Consider the following 23,970-nt stretch of genomic DNA (forward strand, 5'->3'; position numbering starts at 1 on the left):
TTCTCATTTGATCCTTAATTGAAGCTTGGATACCCTGATTTCATGTTCTGTATTCTGGCTATCCAGAATCTTTGTTGCTCTTCTGTACTTCCCAGTTCCAGTTCAAAATAGAGGTGCCTTTGAAATACTTTTGAGATTAAGGTACTTTGTTTTTATGAAGCTGCTAGAGGCAACTGCAGGAAAGGGTATAAAAATATGTTACATGATGGCAATGTGACGGCACACGTTTGACACCCCTGATTTTAGAGTATGTGTGAGAATGCATGGAGCGCCTGTTGACAATCCCTTACAGACACTTAAATTAGATTCCATGAGAAAGATAAGTTTGTTATATGGAAGAGTGACAGGTGCTTCATGTGTGCTTATCCATGTTCTAAATCATATTTTCCCATTCACTGCACAGCTTTAGTAAACACGTATGACCATATGCTTATTGGATACACACATCAGGATTTCCAGATACTCTAGTGCAGTGGTTTCCAACCTTGGCAACTTTAAGACTTGTGGACTTCAAGTCCCAGAGTTCCTCAGCCAGCTTTGCTGGCTGAGGAACTCTGGGAGTTGAAGTCCACAGGTCTTAAAGTTGCCAAAGTTGGAGACCACTGCTCTAGTGGACCATCACAACTGCACAATCAAGCTCAACTCATTTTTATACACCTCTTCCAATGCACTTAAAAAGAGGTGATACAGGTAGTCCTAACTTATGAGCACAGTTTGGACCAGAATATCCATTCCTAAGGAAAGCGGTTGCTAAGTGATTTGTGCCTGACTTAATGACCTTTTGCCCTAGTTGTTAAGTGAATCACACAGTCATTAAGTGAATTTGGCTCCCCCACTAACTTGGCTTGCTGGGAACGTAGCAGATAGCAATCCATAGGATGCCAGTTCAGCCATTGTAAATACATGCCAGTTGTCAAGCGGCTGCATTTATATCGAATTGCCTTGCTTTGCATTATTCATTGTTTTTAAAGAAGGTTAAAAAAAATAAAATGGAGAGAGCAAAACAATATGGCCAGGGCAGGGACCATGTCGAGCACCTTATTGGGGCTTCAAATCCAAATAAGTGTTGTTGACATTATTTACTGTATTTTCCGGACTATAAGACGCACCAGAGTATAAGACGCACCAAGATTTTGAAGAGGTAAATTTTTTAAAAAAAGTTTTTGAACTCTGCAGGCCTCCAACCCCCCCTGCATGCCTCACTTTTTGTGAAAAATGGAGCATGCAGAGAGTTTGAGAGGCCTGTAAAGTGCTCTGGGGGTGGGGGGCAAAAACAGGCCCATTTTTCATGAAAATGGGCCCATTTTTTGCAAAGGGGGTGAGGTTTCGGGAGGCCAAAAAATGGTGTATTCGGTGTATAAGATGCACCCAGATTTTCACCCTCTTTTGGGGGATAAAAAGGTGTGTTTTATACTCCAAAAAATATGGTATACAGCTAGCCTCACAATTACAAGTAGACTTGACTGTAATTGTGGAGCTAGCTACCCATTATAACCCACAATGGGAGCTTCCCTATCACTGGCATAATGGCAGTCATTTTTTTTACAATGTTCACGGCAGCTGTTAAGCAAACACTGGTTATAAAGCAAACGGCATGTCCTTAAGTGAACCAATGGTTCGCTAGGAGTGCCGTTTTACTTTAAAAAATGGAAATAAATGCCAATTTTCACCAAAACTCTCTTGAAATATGGCCACGTGACTGTGGGACACTACGAGCAGCTGTAAATACATTCTGACTTCTGAGTTCCCAAGGTTCGGTCACATGACCATTGGGGGGGCGCGAGAAACTATCTGGGTTATAAATAGTCTCTTGGCAGGTCCTCCATAACTTCAAATAGCCACTAAGTGGCAGTCACAAGTGGAAGACTATTGTCGATAATTCAGAGCTATACATTCCCTTCCTTTGACCACAAAGATTCCTTCTTTATTTCCATTCCATGTGGAATGGAATATAGGAATATATGGATTGATTGCAATTTTGGGGGTTGGAAGTCTCATTTGGAACTTTCAAGCATCTGGGTAACAATGGGTGGCTTTAGCTGATCCATTGAGCAGGTGGCTGTGACACACAGTACATGGCCATTTGAATTGGTTCAAATATAACTTATCCTGCTTTAGTTTTTGGATCACTTTATTTATTTATTTTAAACAGGGTGGGTGCATTTTGGCGTCTAGGCAGCCGTGGTATTCTGCCTGTTTAGACCGATTCATCCGAACCGGTAGCAGAAATCACCTGTGGGCCTGCCCATCCGCCCCGACACTATGCTGTCCTATTGGCTGCTTAGGAATTCTGGGAATTGAAATTTAGCAATGTTTGTGTGTGAGAGAGAGAGGGAGGGAGGGAAAGAGAGAGAGAGAGAGAGAGAGAGAGGGAGAGAGATCTGCACCTCTATAACTGTCTGGTTTGGCTCTGCAACCAAACAAGACAAACTTCAGAGGCTAATTAGAACTGCGGAAAAAACAATGGCTACCAACCTGCCTTCCATTGTGGGCCTTGTACACGGCACGAGTCAAAAAGAAAGCTATGAACATATCTACAGACCCCTTACATCCTGGACATAAATTGCTTCCACTTCTACCCTCAAAACGAGGCCATAGGGCACTAAACACTAGAACAGAAGGGCGGGCACAGGTGCGGAAGGGGTGCATGCACCCACAAACCAGTGTAGCAAAATATGAAACCCATTGCTGTGTCTAGAAGATTGTGTTTTTTAAAAAAAAAAAAAAAAAAAAAAAGAAGAAGGCAACATCGCTGTAAACAAAGTTGGCAGGAAGCAGTGCTTAAAGATCCATTTATATCCTGCTGGAAAAGTTTGCATTCTTAGAGCTTTATTTTCTCCTTCGCACAACGAGTTATCTGAGAAGTATAATCCTTTGTGTCATATACATAGTACAGCATTAAAATAATCTAAAACAAATTATTTTAATTGTGTTTGCACTAATTAAAATATTGACAAATTAGGGAAGATGGAGCAAGTGGGTGCTCCATTGGGAGAGTCTGTCTATCTTCCATGTTTTTGGTTGATGCCTATTAATTATCTTCGGGCAACTGTTTGCTTAGATCAGCTTTCCAATGTAATAGGGCAGGGATTTAACATCTAGCCCTGAATATCAGTTTAGATGCATTTTCTTAAATATAAATGCATTTTCTTTCTTTTTTTTCAAGGTCCACGAATTCCAATGGTAACTGTCCACAGAACATCCGATACAGAAAGTAAGTACTTGCAAGGGAGGGCTTTTGATATTGGGAGATCTTCGAAAGGAAAGACAGCAGGCCCAGCAGAGATCAAAAGACAGAGTTCCAATGAGTAAAAAGCTAACTAATATTTGGGGATGTTACTGTATTTTTCGGAGTATAAGACGCACCAGAGTATAAGACGCACCAGAGTATAAGACGCACCAAGGTTTTGAAGAGGCAAATTTTAAAAAAAGTTTTTGTACTCTGCAAACCTCCCCAAAACGGCCCATTTTTCACGAAAATGGGCCTGGGTTTTTTCCCCAAAAAAGGGCATGAATAGCCCTTAGGAGGCAATTAGAGTGTTCCTCCAAGGGGGGGGGTGGCGGGAATGAGCAAAAAACAGCCAATTGTTCTCAAAAACAAGCCTTTTTTGTTAAAAAAAATGGCATGGGTAGCCTTTAGGAAGCCTATAGAATGCGTCTGGGGGTTGGGGGGGCCAAAATTGAGCAAAAAGGAGCTCTCTGAAAGCCTCCTAAAGGCAATGCATGGCCATTTTGGTGAAGGAGGCGGGGTTTCGGGAGGCAAAAAATGCTATATTCAGTGTATAAGACGCACCCAGATTATTCAGCCTCTTTTTTTCTTATACTCCGAAAAATACGGTAGTTTTATTGTGTGAGATAAACTTAGAGAAATTGGGGGAATAGAATCACGCAGTTGGTCTTTCCACTAGGTAAAGAAACAACGCAGTGTATCTGATGTCATGTTTAATGGTTGCAAACCAGCAACCTAGATGCATGTAAGACTATGAAAATGGAATAGGTCCATGCTACCTGAGGAACCATCTCATCCAGTGGTGGGATTCAAATAATTTAACAACAGGTTCTGTGGGCATGGTGAGGTGGGCGTGGCTGGGTGGCCATGTGACTGGGTGGGCATGGCCATCTCAATGTCAATCACATCAAGGGTGCCTCACCTGGCTCCTCCCCTCCCAGCCATTCCTTGTCACACCCAGCCGCAACGTATCTAGTGTTCTGCAAAAAGGTTGTTCACCTTTTTTCGACTTTATTATTTACATAATAGATAATGCACCAGATTTGGGGGGTGGGGCAGTGGGGAGTTCCGATAGTCAGTACTGCCAGTTTGATGCTTGATGCAAGCTGTGCATGCATGCGCAGTGCAATAAAATTGCTATGCGCAGAAGAAAAAAATCAAGATTTGATTTTATGGCGCTACCCGGAGAACCGGTTTGGGGATGTGGCAGGCCTGGGTCACTGCCGGTTCCAGCAATCTGGGTCACCAAACCACTACCAGTTCGGCCAAATTGGGCCGAACCTGTAGGAACCCACCACTGGGATGGGGAGAATATGTAGACTAAAGAAAATAAAGTGTATGTTAGGTTGAAGGGACAGGGTGGCTCAGTGGCTAAGACGCTGACCTTTTTGATCAGAAAGGTCGGCAGTTTGGCGGTTCTAATCCCCAGCGCCATGTAATGGAGTGAGCTCCCGTTACTTGTCCCAGCTTCTGCCAACCTTGCAGTTCAAAAGAACATAAAAATGCAAGTAGAAAAATAGGAACCACTTTGGTGGGAAGGTAACAGCGTTCCGTGCTCCTTCTGCGTTTAGTCATGCTGGCCACATGACCATGGAGATGACTTCAGACAGGGCTGGCTCTTCAGCTTTGAAACATAGATGAGCACCGTCCCCTAGAGTCGGGAACGACTAGCACATATGTGTGAGGGGAACCTTTACCTTACGTTGGGTTGGGTTTTACACCCCCCCAAATGTCTAATTTTGCAGTGTGGATTGAAAGCAAGTAGATGTTCAAAAGAAGGACTACACTGGAGACCACAATAAAAGAAGATCCATTGGCCTGACTCAGTTCATAAAATAAATAAATGCCAAAATCAATAAACGCACAGGGGGCAAGCAGGAAATGCTGTAGAGCAGATAGAGGAACTAAGGGCAGAGAAGGGCAAAGAAGCCACTTTGGGGGAGATTGCAGAGAGTGAATAAAAGGTTATTGGTAGATAGATAGAAAGCCATTCTCCCTGTGGGTCTCTTGTGCATGTGATTAAGGACGCCGATGGTTTTATTATGCAGGCCCCTCTTGCTGTAATGAATAGAAGGAACTATTGTAAGCACCCCTTATTCACAAAACAGTTCTATTCCATAATATGAGAGCCTTCTACAATAATCTGATAACTGTAAATCCCACCCAATATTACCATCTGCTTATATTTAATTAAGGACTGGTTGTCTGAACAGCGCAGGCAAGAATTCCCAGCGGGCGGGAGGTTTTGGGAGATGCATTCAGAAATCTCTAAATCTGTCAGCCTGCTCTTATTTCGTCTGTCCTTTTCTGCGAATGCAATTATGAGAGCAAACAGGACGGCTGCTCTCGGGTCCCAGACGGGCCAGCCTCCTTTTGCTGATAAGGCTAATTGGGCAAGCGATAATTAAATGAGGATTCCAACATGCAGTCAGACTTAATTGTCTGATGCTTTGGCATTTTTTTGCTGGAGTTATGATTTCAACAAAAATGAGAGGGAGATTTTCCAGGAAGAACTTTTTAACATGGAACCATTACATCTCCTTCTCTGGCGACACCAGGGGTGGGTTTCAACCGGTTTGCGGCGGTCCCCGCGAACCGGTTGGTCAGCGAACCTGGAAGTTACTTACTTCCGGGAACGGCAAAGGGCCCACCCGCCCGCCCGCGCTCCTTACCGGTCTTTGAAGGCTTCTGTGCTTCCACGCAGGTGCATGGCACATACAGTGCCTGCGCGATTCTCCGCAAGCAGCTGGATGGCACATACAGCGCCTGCACGAGTCTCCGCGAGCAGCTGGAGCATTGCGCAGGCGCTAAGACACATGTGTGAACTGCGCACGTGTACGAGGACGCCGCTGGCCCCGTTCCAACCGAACTGGTTGGAACGGGATTAGCAACCCACCCCTAGGCAACACTGTACTTCTAACCAGAGCATACAAAGCATTTGCTAGACCAATTCTCGAAAACAGCTCATCTGTCTGGAACCCACACTGCATATTGGACATTAATACAATTGAGCGAGTCCAGAGGTATTTCACGAGAAGAGTCCTCCGCTCCTCTGCTCACCAGGCTTGAAATTTTGAACTTAGACAACTTAGAACTACACAACCTTCAGTCTGACCTAAGCATAGTACATAAAATTATCTGCTACAAAGTCCTACCTGTCAGTGACTACTTCAGCTTCAACCACAACAATACACGAGCGCATAATAGATAGAAATTCAAGGTAAACTGCTCCAAACTCGATTGTAGAAAATATGATTTCAGCAACAGAGTGGTCAATGCTTGGAATGTGTTACCTGATTCAGTGGTTTCTTCCCCAAACCCCCAAAACTTTAACTTTAGACTGTCTACTGTCAACCTCACCTCATTCCTAAAAGGTCTGTAAGGGGTATGCATAAGCGCACCAACGTGCCTACCGTCCCTGTCCTAATAACCCCATTTGGCACTGTGGCAGCATACTGGTTGCAGCAGGATCCGGAACCCATCACTGGACTGTACCCACCCACACTGACAGGCAAGACACCAGGATATAAACTGACAGCAAACATCACTCCTTGCTAGCACTGATGATGTTACCTAATTTGGGGTAATGAAATCTCTGCAAGAAAGCGTCAGCTCAGAGAGCACCAAGGAACCCACTCAGGGGTGGGATTCTACCAGTTCAGACAAGTTCAGGTGAATCGGTAGCTCCGATGATCAGCTGACAGTGAACCGGTTCGCTCTGACGATCAGTTGGGCCTGCCCATCCGCCCCTGTGCTATACTGACCTACGTCTTCTCAGCTGCTTTGTGCGGCAGAGTGTTTTGCTGCGCCTCATCTGTGATACTCCCCAGCAGTAACGCAGAAGATAAGTATTCTTAACACCGCACCCGCAAAGCACTCAATCACCAAACCAGTTGTTAAACTGGCAGGATCCCACCACTGACCCTTCTCTATTAGTTCTCAAAAGTGCCCTCCAGTATGAAGAAAGGTATATAGAGCAGTGGTGAAATTCAATTTGATACTACCGGTTCTGTGGGTGTGGCATGCTGGACGTGGCAGGGGAAGGATACTGCAAAATCCCCATTCCTGGGGGGAGGATACTGCAAAATCCCTATTTCCTCCCCTTTCCTGGGGGAAGGATACTGCAAAATCCCCATTCCCTCACCATTCCTGGGGGAAGGATACTGCAAAATCCCCATTCCTGGGGGAAGGATACTACAAAATCCCCATTCCCTCACCATTCCTGGGGGAAGGATACTGCAAAATCCCCATTCCTGGGGGAAGGATACTACAAAATCCCCATTCCCTCACCATTCCTGGGGGAAGGATACTGCAAAATCCCCATTCCTGGGGGAAGGATACTACAAAATCCCCATTCCCTCACCATTCCTGGGGGAAGGATACTACAAAATCCCCATTCCTGGGGGGAGGATACTGCAAAATCCCTATTTCCTCCCCTTTCCTGGGGGAAGGATACTACAAAATCCCCATTCCCTCACCATTCCTGGGGGAAGGATACTGCAAAATCCACATTCCCTCACCATTCCTGGGGGAAGGATACTGCAAAATCCCCATTCCTGGGGGAAGGATACTGCAAAATCCCCATTCCCTCACCATTCCTGGGGGAAGGATACTACAAAATCCACATTCCCTCACCATTCCTGGGGGAAGGATACTGCAAAATCCCCATTCCTGGGGGAAGGATACTACAAAATCCCCATTCCTGGGGGGAGGATACTGCAAAATCCCTATTTCCTCCCCTTTCCTGGGGGAAGGATACTGCAAAATCCCCATTCCCTCCCGATTCTTGGGGGAAGAATCTCTATTCCCTCCCCTTTCCTGGGGGAAGGATACTGCAAAATCCCTATTCCCTCCCTACTTTGGGGCCAGCCAGAGGTGATATTTGCTAGTTCTCCAAACTACTCAAAATTTCCGCTACGGTTCTCCCGAACCTGCTGAATTTCACCCCTGGTATAGAGTCCTTGGTGCTCTCTGAGCTTGGTTGTTTGCTTGCAGATGTTTCATTACCGAACTAGGTAACATTAGTGGTACAAGTACAGGCAGCAAACCTCACACTCTTTCATGCTGATTTTGTTACCTAGTTCAGTAATTAATCAGTGAGCAGGAACTCAAATTTATTACACTTTTCATGCTGATTTTGTTACCTAGTTCAGTAATTAATCAGTGAGCAGGAACTCAAATTTATTACACTTTTCATGCTGATTTTGTTACCTAGTTCAGTAATTAATCAGTGAGCAGGAACTCAAATTTATTACACTTTTCCAGAGGGGAGCCCTGATATCCCGAGCCAAGGAATATCCAAGGAGGCAGATCAGTTTTTCACTGTCATTCTAAAGGCCTGCAGGACTCAGGCCAATTATATGTCTTGGGTAGATCATTCCAGGAAACAGGTACCTGAAAAGGCATGACTCCCAGGTCCCATAGGATTACTGCATAGGTAGTCCTTGTTTTCCAACCCTTTGTTTTGTGCCCATTTAAAGTTACAGCAATACTGAAAAAAGTAACCAATGACTGGTTTCCAAACTTAGGACCCTTGCAGCATCTCCATGGCCACGTGATCAAAATTCAGGCACTTCACCAGAATCATGTGATCCCTATTGGCAACCTTCCAACCGGCTTCCATCAAGGAAAGTCAACGGGGGGAAGCCAAATTTGCTTAACAAAAGCACAATCCACTTAAAAACTGCAGTGATTCACTTTAAAAAAAAAAAAAAGCTTGCCAAATGGGGTGCAACTCGATTAACTGCTGTCTTGACAAGCCATGGAAACTTTGGGCTCAAGAAGTTCCCTAAGAAGGTTGCAAAGGACAGTCCAAGGACCCTGGGACACTGCAAGCATTATAAATACCCACCAGTTGCCAAGCAGCCAAAGTTTGAGCCCCTGACTATGCAGATGCTGAAATGGTCGTAAGTGTGAAAACTGGTCATAAATCACTTATTTTTTTCAGTGGTGTTGTAATTTTGAACGATGGCAAAATGAATGGTTGTAAGTCAACCATCTGCTGCTCTCTACATAGCAGCTTCTCACTGCCCTCTTTGATATCCAAGAGACTACAGTTGGACAAGGGTATCAGTGGTGGGAATGGCCAGTGCCATGAGCAAGGCATCTCCAACATCTGCCTGGTATGGATCCTGCTGCTGTGACCAGTCAAAGTAATGCATTGAAAGAGTGTCCCTTGTGCTAAACTCTCCAAAACAGGTGACTAAATCCTAAGAAATGAACCTCCCTCCTGTTGTCCTGTTGTAATGGAGTAAAACAATTTCCAAAGTAGTAGAAACTGCCCTTTTCAAAACTGACTCTAACTTCAAATCTTCCATAATGGAAATTCTGGTCTTTCTTTCTTTCTTTCTTTCTTTCTTTCTTTCTTTCTTCCTTCCTTCCTTCCTTCCTTCCTTCCTTCCTTCCTTATTTATTTTTCTTTCCTTCCTTCTTTTGCTCACTCCTTCCTTCCTTCCTTCCTTCCTTCCCTCCTTTCTTATTTATTTATTTTCCTTCCTTACCCCCCTCCTTCATTCTTTCCTTCCTACATTCTTTTCCTCTTTCTTTCTTATTTATTTTTCATCCTTTCCTTCCTTTCTTCCCTCTTTCTTTCTTATTTATTTTTCTTTCCTTTCTTCCTTCTTTCCTTCTCTCCTTTCTTTTTTATTTTTCTTTCCTTCCTTTTCTCCCTCCCTCTTTTTTCTTTCTTTTCTTCCTTCCTTCCTTCTTTCTTTCATAGAAATAGTGGCTCTTTCAGTCAGGGTATAATTAGTTAATTCCTCATCTGATAGGAGACTCTTTCCTATTCCTTCTTGCAGAACTGTTTGACCTTGAAGTAAATGCCAGAGTGCAGAAGACAGTCGCAGAACGACAGATGCCCAAGCGGGAATATCTTGATATCAAGATTCAGGATTACAGTAAGTTATTCTGATTATTTCCATTGTTGAATTTAAGGGCATATAACGTCTTTAATTTAGAAAAACTCATATTCTAGTGGGGCAGTTTTAAAAAGAAAGAAATAGATAAAAGCATAATGCCACATAAAAAATCCCCTAAAATAGAAATTTAAGTCAATTAAGATGGGTAGCAGCTCCCAATGCAAAAGCAGAATGTATCCATAGAGAGGATCAATAGAGATCTAGCAACCCAACATTTATTTGCTTGTTTCTTTATATTCTGCCGTTATTATTTTTTATAAATAACTCAAGAGCAGGTCTAAAATTCACAGTCTCCTGGTGATTGGCCCAAAGTCACCCAGCCAGCTTTCATACCTAAGGTGGAACTAGAATGTCTGGTTTCTAGCCTGCTGCCTTAAACTACTAGATCAAACATACTCTCACAAGACATTGTTGTGTGTTTTGATTCCACGCCATGTGTTAATCAGCTCCCAGGCTTAATGCTCTTATTACTTGCCAAGAATGTCCCAGAGAGGTCAAAAAAGTTGAGCGTGATCAAACAATTTTTCAAAGTCACACCCTCTCCCCCGCCCTTTTATTGGTCAGCGGTCCAGGACACCTGTATGGGGTGTCCTGGACACAACACTTCAGGTTGTTTTTCAGGTTGCTATCCTGCAGACACTCCTGTTGTTGTACTGCTTCCATCATGGGCAGAGTAAATACTTGCCATCCTGTTGTCCATCTGCCTTTCCTTCTTTGTTTCTCTCTTCCCATTTCCTTGGTAGGCTGAAAAGATCTCCTTGGTAAAGATATTTTTCATTGGTTAAGAAATGGAGGTGTCAGCAGAACCAAAAACTCATATCAACATAATGAAAATGACTATCATCTCGCAAGATTCTCCCTTTTTCTACACATGTGCGACATCAGAGCACAGTTACTGAAGCCCCAGATATTTTGTGATTTGCTTTCTTCATTGGTCAACTCCACCACCAAGATACTTTGGCTAACAGTCATCCGACCAAAGGATCTATCCAGTTACCCTGTTTCCCCAAAAATAAGACCTCTCCAGATAATAAGCAATCAGGTTTTTGAGCACATGCGCTAAAATAAGCCCTCCCATTGAAAATAAGCCCTCCCCTAAAATATTTAAATGCATGCACAGCTGGTCCCCGCCATTTCCTGGGGGGAAAGAGGGTACATGCATCACGAGCCCCACATGCATCTGCCATCTACCTGGAATGGCTTCGTGGAGGTTGCTCCCGCAAACCCTAGCTACTGTGCCCCTTCTCTCTGTGGTGTCCGCAAAAAGAACGGCAGTCTCAGAAACACTAGGGCTGGCAGGAGTGCGCCAGAAACAGAGAACTTCCGGCCCTCTCTGGCTCAGCTGATTCACGGGCCTCTGGATCAGCTGATTCACGGGCCACGGTCAGAGGTTAAGGGGCCTTCTGCATCTCAAAAATAATAAGACTTCCCTGTTTTCTGAGATATCCACCAAAAGTGTTTGGCAAATCATATCATTCTTGTTCCTACAACCTGAATCATCTCAAAAGGAGGCTTCCTGAGATGATATATACCCTGTTTCCCTGAAAATAAGGCCTCTGCGGATAAAAAGCCCAATCGGGCTTTTGAGTGCATGTGCTAAAATAAACCCTCCCCTGAAAATAAGCAATCCCTGAAAATATTGCAACACAGCAGCAGTCGTGCGGTGACCATGTTCACTGCCTTCTGCATCTCAAAAATAATAAGACCCCCCCCCCTGAAAATAAGGCCAAGCGCTTATTTCGGGGGTCAAAAGAAAATAAACCCCTGTCTTATTTTCGGGAAAACACGGTAATAAAAGAAACATAGCAATAGTAGCAATAGCAGTTAGACTTATATACCGCTTCATAGGGCTTTCAGCCCTCTCTAAGCGGTTTACAGAGTCAGCATATCGCCCCCACAGTCTGGGTCCTCATTTCACCCACCTCGGAAGGATGGAAGGCTGAGTCAACCTTGAGCCAGTGAGATTAGAACCGCTGAACTGCAGATAACAGTCAGCTGAAGTGGCCTGCAGTACTGCACCCTAACCACTGTGCCACCTCGGCTCTTACATACATGCTTCTATCATTGCCCCACTGCAATTCCCATTTATATTTCGTTTGGCACATTTTTCTACTTTCGGATTTTTGACAAACCCACTAAAAATCACATTGGAATAAATTAGAATAGGTTGGTGAAGAGTTCAAAGAAATCTGTTTCCTATTCAAAACTCTTGCAATTACTGAAGTTCCTCCTGAATTAGGAACAGTCACTTAGTGACTGTTAGAAGTTATGAAGGACTTGCCGAAAGAGACTTACAACTCAGTTTTGAAATTCTAGAATTACCACCCTCTGTTGTCACGGGACCGTATTCTAGGTGCTCAGTGACAGGCCTGCATCTAGTGACATTTGTAGCACCTCATAATCACAGGAAGATAGTTTATGATATTTTTGCTGTTCTTGCATCCCAGAGGCATTTTACGAAACCGTACCATGCCTTTCCATCATTCCTGTTCCAATAACATTGTGGCTGAATCATAATTCAATTCAGACCAATTCAATCACATCTGGATTAAATCTCTAATTGTGATTTTTTTTAAAGAATAACAGAGTTGGAATCACCTTGGTGATCTTGTAACCCAACCCACCTGCTCCAGCAGAGAATTTATACCATTCTGGGCAAATGATTGTCCAATTTCTTCTTAAAAACCTTCAGTGTTGAAGCACCCACGACTTCTGGAGGAAAACTGTTTCACTGATAAATTGTTCTCGCTATCAGGAAATTTCTCCTTAGTCCCAAGTTGCTTCTCTCCTTGATTAGCTTCCATCCATTGTTTCTTGTCCTATGTATAAGTGCTTTGGACAATAGATTGCCCCTCACTTCTTTGTGGCAGCTCCTAAAATATTGAAGCACTGTTATCTTGTCACCCCTAGTCCTTCTTTTCAGTAGACTAGACATATTCAATTCCTACAACTGTTCTTCGTATATTTTAGCATCCAGTGTACTAATCATTTTTTTTCGCTCTTTTTCTGCGCTCTTTCCAGAGTCTCAACATCTTTTTAATATCGTGGTGACTAGAACTGGATGCAATATTCTAAGTGTGGTCTTACTAAGGCTTTGAAAAAAAACAGTACTAGAACTTCATGTAATCATGATTCTGTTCCTCTGTTAATGCAGCCTAGGATTGCGTTGACTTTTTTTGGCTGCCGCCACACATTGCTGGCTTATATTTAACTGATTGCCCACTAGGACTCCAAGATTTGTCCTCAAGAAATCCAAAACACAAGATGCATGGTATAAAATTCAACACACATAACACACTCTTCACCTTTAGCATTTGCTAATGGGGAAACCCACAAATATGAAGTGGTAATTATAGGGCACAATTCCTTCTTTGTGATCCTAAAAGATTTACAAGAGTAGCCCTTATTGCTTAATTCTCTGTATGCTGCATTCCCAAGGGATCTCCATGTGAATCATAGCTACAAACCCGTTCTCTATTACAAATCTCGTACAACAATAAATTAGACCCAATGAAATAAAAGGCTTACCGCTAAAACTCATTTGGCTGTTTACTGCCCTTCAAATGCCACTAATTCGAAATTTAATTGCCATCCTTTTGGTAAATTGGCCCAGCGGTTCACGTTTTAAAAACCAAATAAAAGTAAGGATAAGCTTGGGAGTAACCTATTTATGTTTGTGCCAATATACATTTAGGAAAAAGCACGCTTAGCTGTTAACTTCAGGATACAAGTTTCCATAAAGGCAACTATTTTCTCTTCTTAGTTCATCCAATTTATACCATTTCAAGGGGCGAAGGAGGTGACAGCCCAGCCCCTGGAATTTAAAATGCCCTTGAAGAAAATCTAATCTTAAATCTGTTGTGAGGAGAAAAAAAGAGCAACTTTATTCCATTTTAGAGAAGAGGATTCGCGTTTTATTTTGAGTTTCTCTTTCCTTTGCTCTCCTTGCAAACATTGTTTGATAGGGCTGACATTCCTCCACCTGCTGAGCGGATGGAAAAACACACATCAGCACACGCTAATTGCATGTTTGATTCATGACCAAGCGCCTCGGAGAACCACCTTGTTAGATGTGTGGCCTTTTGTGTAGCCGTGCCAATTTTCTTTCTCTTCTGCCAGGGTGTTATTTGCAGAGCCATTCTCTGTAGTGGCATTTTGTTCCCACCCAAAAGTACCCGAGTGTACTCAAAAAAGGAAAGAAATAAAAGGTTGTTCGTTGTAATGACAGCCTTCCTTGTGCTTAAATGCTTCTCTCCTCCTTTCTTCTCTTTTCTTCTGTTTGCAGAATTGCCACTGCAAATTTTAAAGCCAGCCGTTTTCATGGAAAACACGCACTACCCTTTGCTCCTCATTGTGTGAGTAACGATAACAATGGTATAATTTCCCAGTTAGAGCCAGCAATGCCAGCCAAGTTGACAAGAGGGATATTTCAGGAGGGTAAGGATACGGCTTTCTTAGGAAAACCAGGGTGGAAACTTAGCAAATAGGGAGGTGACTCTAGAAAGAATTCTTAGTTTAATTATTTCCTGCCTTTATTATTATTTTTTCAAATAAATACTTTATGAACATGATTTATAGTCCCACTTCTTCCTGATTTTCCCCACAACAACAACAACAACAACAATCCTGCAAGGTGGGTGGGCTGACAGAGAGAGAGGGAGGGAGGGAGGGAGAGAGAGAGAGAGAGAGAGAGAGAGAGAGAGAGAGAGAGAGAGAGAGAGAGAGAGAGAGAGAGAGAGAGAGAGAGAGAGAGAGAGAGAGAGAAGAGAACTAGCCCAAAGTAACCCAGCTGGCTACCATGGCTAAGGCAGGACTAGAACTCATGGTTTCCTGGTGATTCACAGTCAGCCAGCTGTTGTCAAGCATAAGGAGGGAATAGAACTCACAATCTCTTGGTTTCTACCCCCAGAACTAAGCCAAGGGTGCGGGGAGAAGGATGCCCCAAAACAAAATTCAATATCCTTGTTTTGGGGCATCCTTCTCCCCCAAGGGTGAAGGGGTGGGGTGGGCTACTATGGATTCGCCCAGGTTCTAGAGAACCCGTAACTAACGTTATGGCCGGTTCGGAGAACCTCCAAATCCCACTCCTGGCTGGCCCCGCCCCGTCTTTCCCACCCCTCCCCTCCCAGGAGTCTCCATGCAGCCCATTTTTGACGCAAGGTAAGTGCAGGGTCCACGTGGAGACTCAGGGAGGGGAAAAGGTCTCTAGAGGCCGGGGGAGGCAGTTTTCTCTCTCCCAGAGGCTCAAGGAAAGCCTCCAGAGCCTGCAGAAGGTGAAACACCACCACCCCGCCGTGGTGTAGGAGGCCAACTAGGCCATGCCCACCATGGCCACACCCGCCCACCAACCGGGCAGAGAATCCCATTGCTGAAATTTTTAAAGCCCACCCTGGTTGAGCGTGTTATGTTCTTAATGTTGTTTCTTTACTTAGCATGGTATGCTCAGATACATGCATGTTTGGACACAGTTAACATATATGAAGTTTGGCGATGCTACCCAGGAAACCTGGAGGCCAAAGGGAGGCTTTCCTGGGGGTCTAATGCTGGAAGATTTGTCCCTTGGACTAGATCAGTGTGTCTTCTCCCTTCTCTAAAGATCCGTAGGATTTTTACGTGAGCTCTCTCTCTCTGTCTCTCTCTTTGCTTATAGCTGAACCAAATATGTGCATAGATTCTAAACTGTCAGGCTTTCTGGGAAGAATTGGCGGATTAAAAAAAAATCTGGAGGGTGGCGGCAATTACACAACCGAAGACCCACAGTAGTCCCCAACTTATGACCAGTCACTTAGCAATTGTTTGAAGTTTCGACAGACCTACTGGAACTCGCTTACAGCTATATGCAGTTTCCCACAGTCATATGACTATTTTACAATGGTTTTGCCGAAAACTGGCATTGATTTCCCTTTTTTGGGGGGGGCAAAATCATGCCCACTGTACACTATTGGTTTGCTTAACAATCGCAACCTTTGCTTAACAACCGCCACAAAAACAGTCGTAAAATTAGATTGGTCACTTTATGATTGTTATATCTTATATAAGGACTGAGGTTATTGTGCAAGTATTTGACAATGCAAAGGGGTCTATGCAAACCGGATACCAATGGTATCTACCATAACGATGGTTTAATTGCAAGTCCCACATTGAAAGAAGAATTGCAAATTAATCTAAAGTCCTCAAGAGAGAAGCTGGGGATTTTTTTATTTATGGAAATAAGGTTAAGAATTTCTTGAGGGGGAAAAAAAGCTTATATTTATCTAAAATACATTCCAAACAAGAAGAAGCAAGATTTTCTTCTACGAGGGAAAGCCAAAGGGAGTCCCTTAAGCTTAATATGTTAACTGAGGTTAGGATGAATTTTTATTGGTCTGACGCCTGTCATTGGAACCAAAAAAATTTAATATATAGTTCTATGCTTATAAAGTAGGTTTCAAAATGCATTGTTTCTTTTTTCTTTTCTTTTTTCTCTAGTGTATAATGTTGGTATAGTTCTTAAAGTATAAAAGATTAGTGTAAATTAATTTGGTGTATATAGCAATAGCACTTAGACTTAAACACCGCTTCACGGTGCTTTAGAGCAGTGGTGGGTTTCCAAATGTTTTACTACTGCTTCGCTCGTGCGTGCAATGCTGCGCATGCGCAGAAGCATCCGGGTGGGTGGACGGAGCGTCCTGCCACCACTACTACCGGTTCAACCGATCCAGGCCGAACCGGGAGCAACCCACCTCTGCTTTACAACCGTCTCTAAGCGGTTTGCAGAGTCAACCTATTGCCCCCAACAATCTGGGTCCTCATTTTACTCACCTCGGAAGGATGGAAGGCTGAGTCAGCCTTGAGCCTGGTGAGATTTGAACTGCCAAATTACAAGCAGCCAGCAGTAAGCAGAATTAGTTGCAGTACCACTGTGCCACCATTTACTATTGGTTTGCAACGCTCTCGTGTGCACGCGCTGTTCAATGTAAATTGTTCTTTGCGCATGCACAGAAAAATTTACAGTGAAATGCGCATACGCAGTCACTAAAAACCAAAATGACAGTGAATGGGCAGTGACGAGGGAACCGGTTTGGGGGCATGGCTGGCCTGGGTTGCTGCCAGTTCTGTGACCCAGGCCTGAATTCCGCTACTGGTTCAGCCGAACCGGGAACAACCCACCTCTGCTCTGGAGGGGAGGAGGAGTTCCACTCTCCTGGCCTTCCAGAAAGAAGTCAAAACATGGGCTCTGCATGGTCGTGTGGGGAGCTCAAAGGAGCATGCAGTCGTGAGGGCTTGTTGGTGCCCTTTCAGTTGAGAGTGGTGGTCTCTGGATGGGGCTACAATAGAATGTCAGAATATAAAAACAACATGTAAAAACTGAAAGAATTAAAATTTCAGAGCTTTTTGTTTTTAGAGGGAGGCAAGAATAATTAAGTCCTATTAAAAATCAATTGTAAAGGTGAAGGGAGGGCCTCTCAGTGCGCCACCCCACCCCATGTCTTCATGCTCCTTTGGGACTCCCCATACAAGCAGGCAGAGCCTGTTTTTTTGGCTTCTTTCCCGAAGGCCAGGGGACTGGCAGCCCTACCTCATCTCTGGATGGAGATGGGCGGTTCTGAAATGCAGTAAATAAATATATATATTTTTAAATGTCCAAATGTGTGCCAGTCTAAAGGGAGGACAAAAACCTCTCTCACAAACCCTCCCACTTACTTCACATCAAAATTATCTCTTGGGAAAATGTGCTTCGTTATGCAAATACCCAGGGAAGATTTGTGCTCATCAAGCTAACAACACTTGATTAGAACTGTTTCAGAATGAGAAAGCACAGCTTGGGTGGGCCCTAAATAAATGTAAATCACTCAATCTCAAAGAGGGAGGGAGGGAGGGAGAGAGAGAGAGAGAGAGATGCACATATAGTCATGTAGGGCAATGGTGGGATTAAATTTTTTTTACTACTGGTTCTGTTTCCTTGGTTTGGTGGGCATGGCATGGCATGGTGGGCATGGCAAGGGAAGGATACTATAAACTCTCCATTCTCTCCCCACTCCAGAGGAAGTTTACTGCAAAATCCCCATTCCCTCCCGATCAGCTAGGACTCAGGGGGCAGAGAATAGACGGGGATGGGGCCAGTCAGAGGTCGTATTTACCGGTTCTCTGAACTACTCAAAATTTCCGCTACCGGTTCTCCAGAACCGGTCAGAACCTGCTGAATACCACCTCTGATGTAGGGTCTCTACTTGTGACATTATTATTGCCTCGCTAAATATCTTCTTCAGCATTCACCGTTGATGTAATAGTCTGCGTTTCTCTTAACTAGCTTGCAGCTGCCTTCAGGATATCAAATTTGACTGTCTAGATTGACAAGGAAGAAATGTAGCTTATATATCCTAAATAAGTTGCATCATAAAATAGCTGCCTGTCCTGTAGCCCTGGGAAAAAATAGTTTTTTTCTATTTTTCTGTTTGGTTGCTGTGCCAAACCAGACAATTATTGAGGTACAAAGGACAGACTCAATAATTCCTTGGTAGAACTGTGGTCAGTAGATCCTTGGGCAAAAGCCACCTAGATGACTTTCACGGCTAAGGCAGGACTAGAATTCAAAGTCTCCTGGTGATTGGCCCAAGATTACCCAGCTGCTAAGCGTGGGACTGGAACTCACAGTCTCCCAGTTTCTAGGCCTGGTGTCTTAACCACTAGAACAGGGGCGTCAAATTCAATTTCACTGAGGGCTGCATCAGGGTTGTGTTTGACCTCAGGGGGAGGGCGATGTGCAGGCAGGGTGGGCATGGCCAACTTGATGTCATTCATCAAGGCTCCGTTTTCGACTCTGATGGCCTCCTACAGCCCTTTGCTAGAGAAAACGGAGCTCAAGGAAGCTGTGTGTGGCCCACCCGCGCTCTGTTTTCAGCCACGATGGCTTCCTGCAGCCGTTTGTCAGAGAAAATGGAGTTTGTGGCCCTTACACTAGCGTATTCTCTTAACCACCACCACCACCCCTTTTTTTACCCCCTGGTGTTCTTCCTGGCCCTCCTGTCCATTCTCCCACCCTCCCAGCAGAATCACTAAGTTGTTCTTCTGTTTCAGGGACGGGACTCCTGGCACCCAAAGCGTCACTGAAAAGTTTGAAGTGAACTGGGAAAGTGTCATGGTCAGCTCCCACAGTGCCATCGTGATGAAGTTTGACGGGCGTGGAAGTGGATTTCAAGGGACTAAACTCCTGCATGACATCAAAAGAAAATTGGGCACCGCTCAGGAAAAGGATCAGACAGAGGCTGTTCGGTGAATGACCTTAACTCACTGAAATTGAATCCAATCACTAGTTGTATGCTCAGCATTCTTGCAATGATTTATTTCAAAATACTAAACCATTTGTAAATTTTTGGAGAAAGGCAAATCTGAGCACTCAATCAAAAGGCAGCCAAGGAGTTCAAATGTACAAGTGTAATTTCTCCCTTTTGGCAATTTGTACTTCTACGCATCAAGGCAAAGCTGGGCCTTGCTATAGTTAACAGGAGTTAGCTTGAACATAATCGTATCTTCTTCGTTTTTGTTTTTTCCAGGGCAATGCTGGAAAAGGCATTTATTGATAAGACTCGAGTTGCTGTGTTTGGGAAGGTGAGTGTCCTTGAAACACTGCTATTCACCCAGTGTTGATATTCAGCCGGTTCGCAGCGGTTCAGGCAAACCGATAGTGGTTACCTGCAGATGGCCTGCAACACACAACACCCCGCTCCCATTCTATGCCGTCCTATTTAGCCGCGTTTTCTAAGCCGCGTGCATGCATGTAAGCTGCAAGAGAGAGAGTAAAGCGCGCATGCAGAAGGCACGCTCACAGTTTTTGTGTGTGGCAATCCTCTGGTAAACCACCCCCCCCTCTGTATTCACTGCTATTCCTCCAGGATTTTGATCTGCAGTTTGCTGGACAAATTATGTTTAAGGTTTATTCTGAGAACCCTTGTGATGTTGTTGGCTAGAAGGTTGGAGGCAGGGAGGCTATGAAGGTGTAGGAACTATGAATTCTAATCCCACTTTAGACACAAATGCAATTGGAAAGGCAAGCCACTCCTGAAAAATGTTGTGGGCCTCAAATTTTGCCCACAAATATCCACATACACACACAGAGACAAAGACTTACCAAAAAAAGGGGGGGAGAGAGAGGACATAGATGGCTATAAGGTCTTCAATAGAGATACTAAGGGGCTGCAGGCAGGATACAGACTTTGCCCCACTGCATTGAGGGAAATCCCTTGTAGCACTAATCCTGCAAATTATGGGGCTCAGGCCTCAGGGATGAGCAAACTGCCCAGTTCTGGTGTCCCTTGGATAGCAGCCCTTCCCAAAATGAAAAAGAAATCGACGAGAACATGGATGTAAAGAAGGTCCTTGAGTTACAACCGACCATTAGCAACCTTCTTGGAAAAAGAGAGTTACAACCAGTTCTGATGGTCAGGTCAACTCCCCCACTCCCATGGTCACATCATCCCAGTTTGGGCGCTCAGTATCTTGGCCACATTTGTCATCCTTCACAGTGTCCCATAGTCCCATGACCGGGTTTTGCTGAAAACCAGAAGTTAATTCCAATTCTTATAAAAAACCGAGCCATAGTGAATAGTCAGTTCACTTTATGGCTGCAGCATTCATTTTACGACTGTCTCGTTCATTTAATCTGCTGCAAAAATAAAAGATCATAAAATCAGGTCACTCGCATGACCGACTCAAATTCCAACTGTCCCAACATACGATGATAATGGGCAGGGGTCATTGCAGTCATATGTCAATCACTATCCGTACTGCCTTCTTGAGATTTTGGTACTCCCAAGGTTCTGGGACATGATTTACTAAAGACATTGTCACTTCTTAAGTATTTGAAAAGGTGCAAACCAGAACTCCATGGAAATTGGGGGTTGCTTGATTATTATTTTCCCTTTGCACGTCCCGCTCTTTCATCTCTTTTTCCTCTTCTCTTTGTCTCTCAGGATTATGGTGGCTACTTGAGTTCCTACATCCACTTTTCTGGGGAAGAAAATAAAGAGCCAACCTTCTCGTGTGGGGCGGCCGTTTCCCCATTGTCTGACTTCAGATTGTATGGTAAACAGTGACCTCATTGAGCTGATAGGAATAAAAGCAGGTTTTTCATTGCATGGCGTTGAATCTTAGCATTCTGCTCTCTAAAGCAGGTTTGAGCTCCTTAAGGTTGCAAACGTTAATATTAAAACAGGCAGGCCAGTGAAACGTCTAGGTGGAGGCTTTTCTCTGGCTGAGAAAATAATGTGAGGCAGAGGCTAAATGAGGAAATTGAGTGGAACTTTAGAAGACAGTCATAAGTATTCATCTGCCTGCCTTAGAAATCTGGCTAGCTTTGAACAGCTTGCAATACTGAGTACATCCGAAGCAAACCTATTACATTTCAGAAAGATCATGCCCTGTGCTAGGAAGACAACTAGGGCTCAAATCTCCATGGTTTTTTCCCCATGATCAGTCTGCTTTGATACTCAATGTATCATGTTTTCCAGCTCTGCTGATGAGAAGCCACGCATTTTTGTTTGGCTTGGTGAGAATGTCTTGCTTTATAGGAAGGAAGGAAGGAAGGAAGGGAGGGAGGAAGGAAGGAAGGAAGGAAGGAAGGAAGGAAGGAAGGAAGGAAGGAAGGAAGGAAGGAAGGACAGGGCGAAGGAAGGAAGGACAGGGCAATGGAAAGGAAGGAAGGAAGGAAGGAAGGAAGGAAGGAAGGAAGGAAGGAAGGAAGGAAGGAAGGAAGGAAGGAAGGAAGGAAGGACAAGGCAAAGGAAGGAAGGATTGGGAACAGGAAGGAAGGACAGGGCGAAGGAAGGACAGGGCAATGGAAAGGAAGGAAGGAAGGAAGGAAGGAAGGAAGGAAGGAAGGAAGGAAGGAAGGAAGGAAGGAAGAACAGGGCAAATGAAGGAAGGATTGGGAAGAGGAAGGAAGGACAGGGCAAAGGAAGGAAGGATTGGGAACAGGAAGGAAGGACAGGGCGAAGGAAGGACAGGGCAATGGAAAGGAAGGAAGGAAGGAAGGAAGGAAGGAAGGAAGGAAGGAAGGAAGGAAGGAAGGAAGGAAGGAAGGAAGGAAGAACAGGGCAAATGAAGGAAGGATTGGGAAGAGGAAGGAAGGACAGGGCAAAGGAAGGAAGGATTGGGAACAGGAAGGAAGGACAGGGCGAAGGAAGGAAGGACAGGGCAATAGGAAGGAAGGAAGGAAGGAAGGAAGGAAGGAAGGAAGGAAGGAAGGAAGGAAGGAAGGACAGGGCAAAGGAAGGAAGGACTGGGAAGAGGAAGGAAGGAAGTTAGGAAGGATAGGGCAAAGGAAGGAAGGACAAGGTAAAGGAGGGAAGGAAGAACTGGGTGAAGGAAGGAAGGAAAGAGAAGGGCAGAGGGAGGGAGGAAAAAAGTTGATGGAAGGAAGGAAGGAAGGGTCTAATATTAAATCAGTGCAACAACTATCCTAATTGTTATTTAACTTTATTATTTTGTTCAAAACCTTCTCTCGGTCAGTCACCTTCTGGATGTGTTGTACTTCAATATCCAGAATTCTTTATTCACTTCCAAAACAATTCTGGGAGTCCAAGTCTCTTGCTCCATCCACCAGGAATGGCTGCAAGATATCGAGATAATGTCTCAAATAAAAATAACTAAAGAAAAAAATGGAAAACCTTGAAAAAAATTGAGGCCAAAAATGCCAAGACCATCTCTCTGGGATGAGACTTCACTAGTCATGTGCCATATTCCAGAAAACTGTCCCACTGATGAAAATTGCTTAAATATCCTGCCTATTGAGTATTTTTAGCATTATCCTTTGTCCAGATATGTATAATTTTCAACCTGTTAGGCAAAGATTCGACCGCAGAAAATGCCATCCAAGTTTAGTTATTAGTAGTTTGAATTTAAATTTCATATCTTTTCTTTTCTTCCCTCAGCTTCAGCTTTTTCAGAAAGATACTTGGGATTACAAGGGTTCGACAATAATAAGATATATGAGGTAAATCAGGTTAACTGTGATTTATTTACTTAGTTATTTAATAAATATTAATTTATTAAGCACAATGCTATTTACAAGCAGACAATGGGGATGGCAGTATTCAGAATGCATTATTTATTTATTTATTTTATAAGCTTTTCTTCAGATCAAAAATAGGATCTTGTATTTCGTATTTTCAATTATTTGAGGAGTTAAAAATATACATCAAGAATCAAATGGCAAAACCTATAGTAAATTAGTTTGTTTCAGTTATTAACCAGCTCTCTTTAAACTGCCTTCCAGTTTGTTTAAGATATAATATCCTAAAGTGGCAAAATCACAACGTATTGAAATCATGACAACAGCAACAACAACAAATAATAATAATAATAATAATATCAAAGCATAGTATTAAGTAAGAGGATTCTAAACGTTATTTCTTTTTTTAAAAACAACTTTATTTTTCTTGATATAATTTATTAATTAATTTAAAGACAAGAATAAATATTTTCATAAAATAGATGATATCAAAAGGGGGAATAGAATAGAAAGAGAATAGAATAGAACACAAGAGAATAGAATAGACTAGAACAGATTAGAACACAGCGTAGTACAGTACAATACGATGTTTTGTTGGCAAAGTGTGGTTAGACACACAAGGAATTAGTTCCCAGTGCAGAAGCTCTCAATGCACATGCAAGCAATAGAGTAATAATAATCACAATAATGATACCAATAAAAGGAGGTAGCAAAAAAGATAAGAATAATAATAACAATAATAAAGCTATACTATGTGGGTAAATTATCTTTAGAGAGAAGACAGTGGTGTGGGGAAAGTGTTTAACAGAGGGATGGCATGGGGGGCAGGGGAGAAC

The 23,970-nt window shown here is 43.5% G+C and overlaps 1 protein-coding gene across 5 annotated transcripts in view; it reads left to right on the forward strand.

Annotated features, from left to right (window-relative positions):
* DPP6 (dipeptidyl peptidase like 6) overlaps positions 1-23,970 on the forward strand; it is a 637,674-nt gene that overhangs the window by 608,218 nt on the left and 5,486 nt on the right. For 4 of the 5 annotated variants that reach the window (XM_087712475.1, XM_087712477.1, XM_087712474.1 and 1 more), the window contains exons 17-23: positions 3,167-3,214; positions 10,027-10,125; positions 14,432-14,501; positions 19,204-19,398; positions 19,680-19,734; positions 21,096-21,207; positions 23,055-23,116. In XM_087712475.1, the coding sequence (XP_087568601.1) occupies positions 3,167-3,214; positions 10,027-10,125; positions 14,432-14,501; positions 19,204-19,398; positions 19,680-19,734; positions 21,096-21,207; positions 23,055-23,116 (641 nt within the window). The remainder of the gene's footprint in view (positions 1-3,166; positions 3,215-10,026; positions 10,126-14,431; positions 14,502-19,203; positions 19,399-19,679; positions 19,735-21,095; positions 21,208-23,054; positions 23,117-23,970) is intronic. The other variant, XM_087712478.1, reaches the window with a different exon arrangement.

The sequence above is a fragment of the Thamnophis sirtalis genome, unplaced genomic scaffold (assembly GCF_051295495.1).
Source record: "Thamnophis sirtalis isolate CommonGarterSnake01/CBP01778 unplaced genomic scaffold, rThaSir2_p1.2 scaffold_4, whole genome shotgun sequence".
NCBI lineage: Eukaryota > Metazoa > Chordata > Lepidosauria > Squamata > Natricidae > Thamnophis > Thamnophis sirtalis.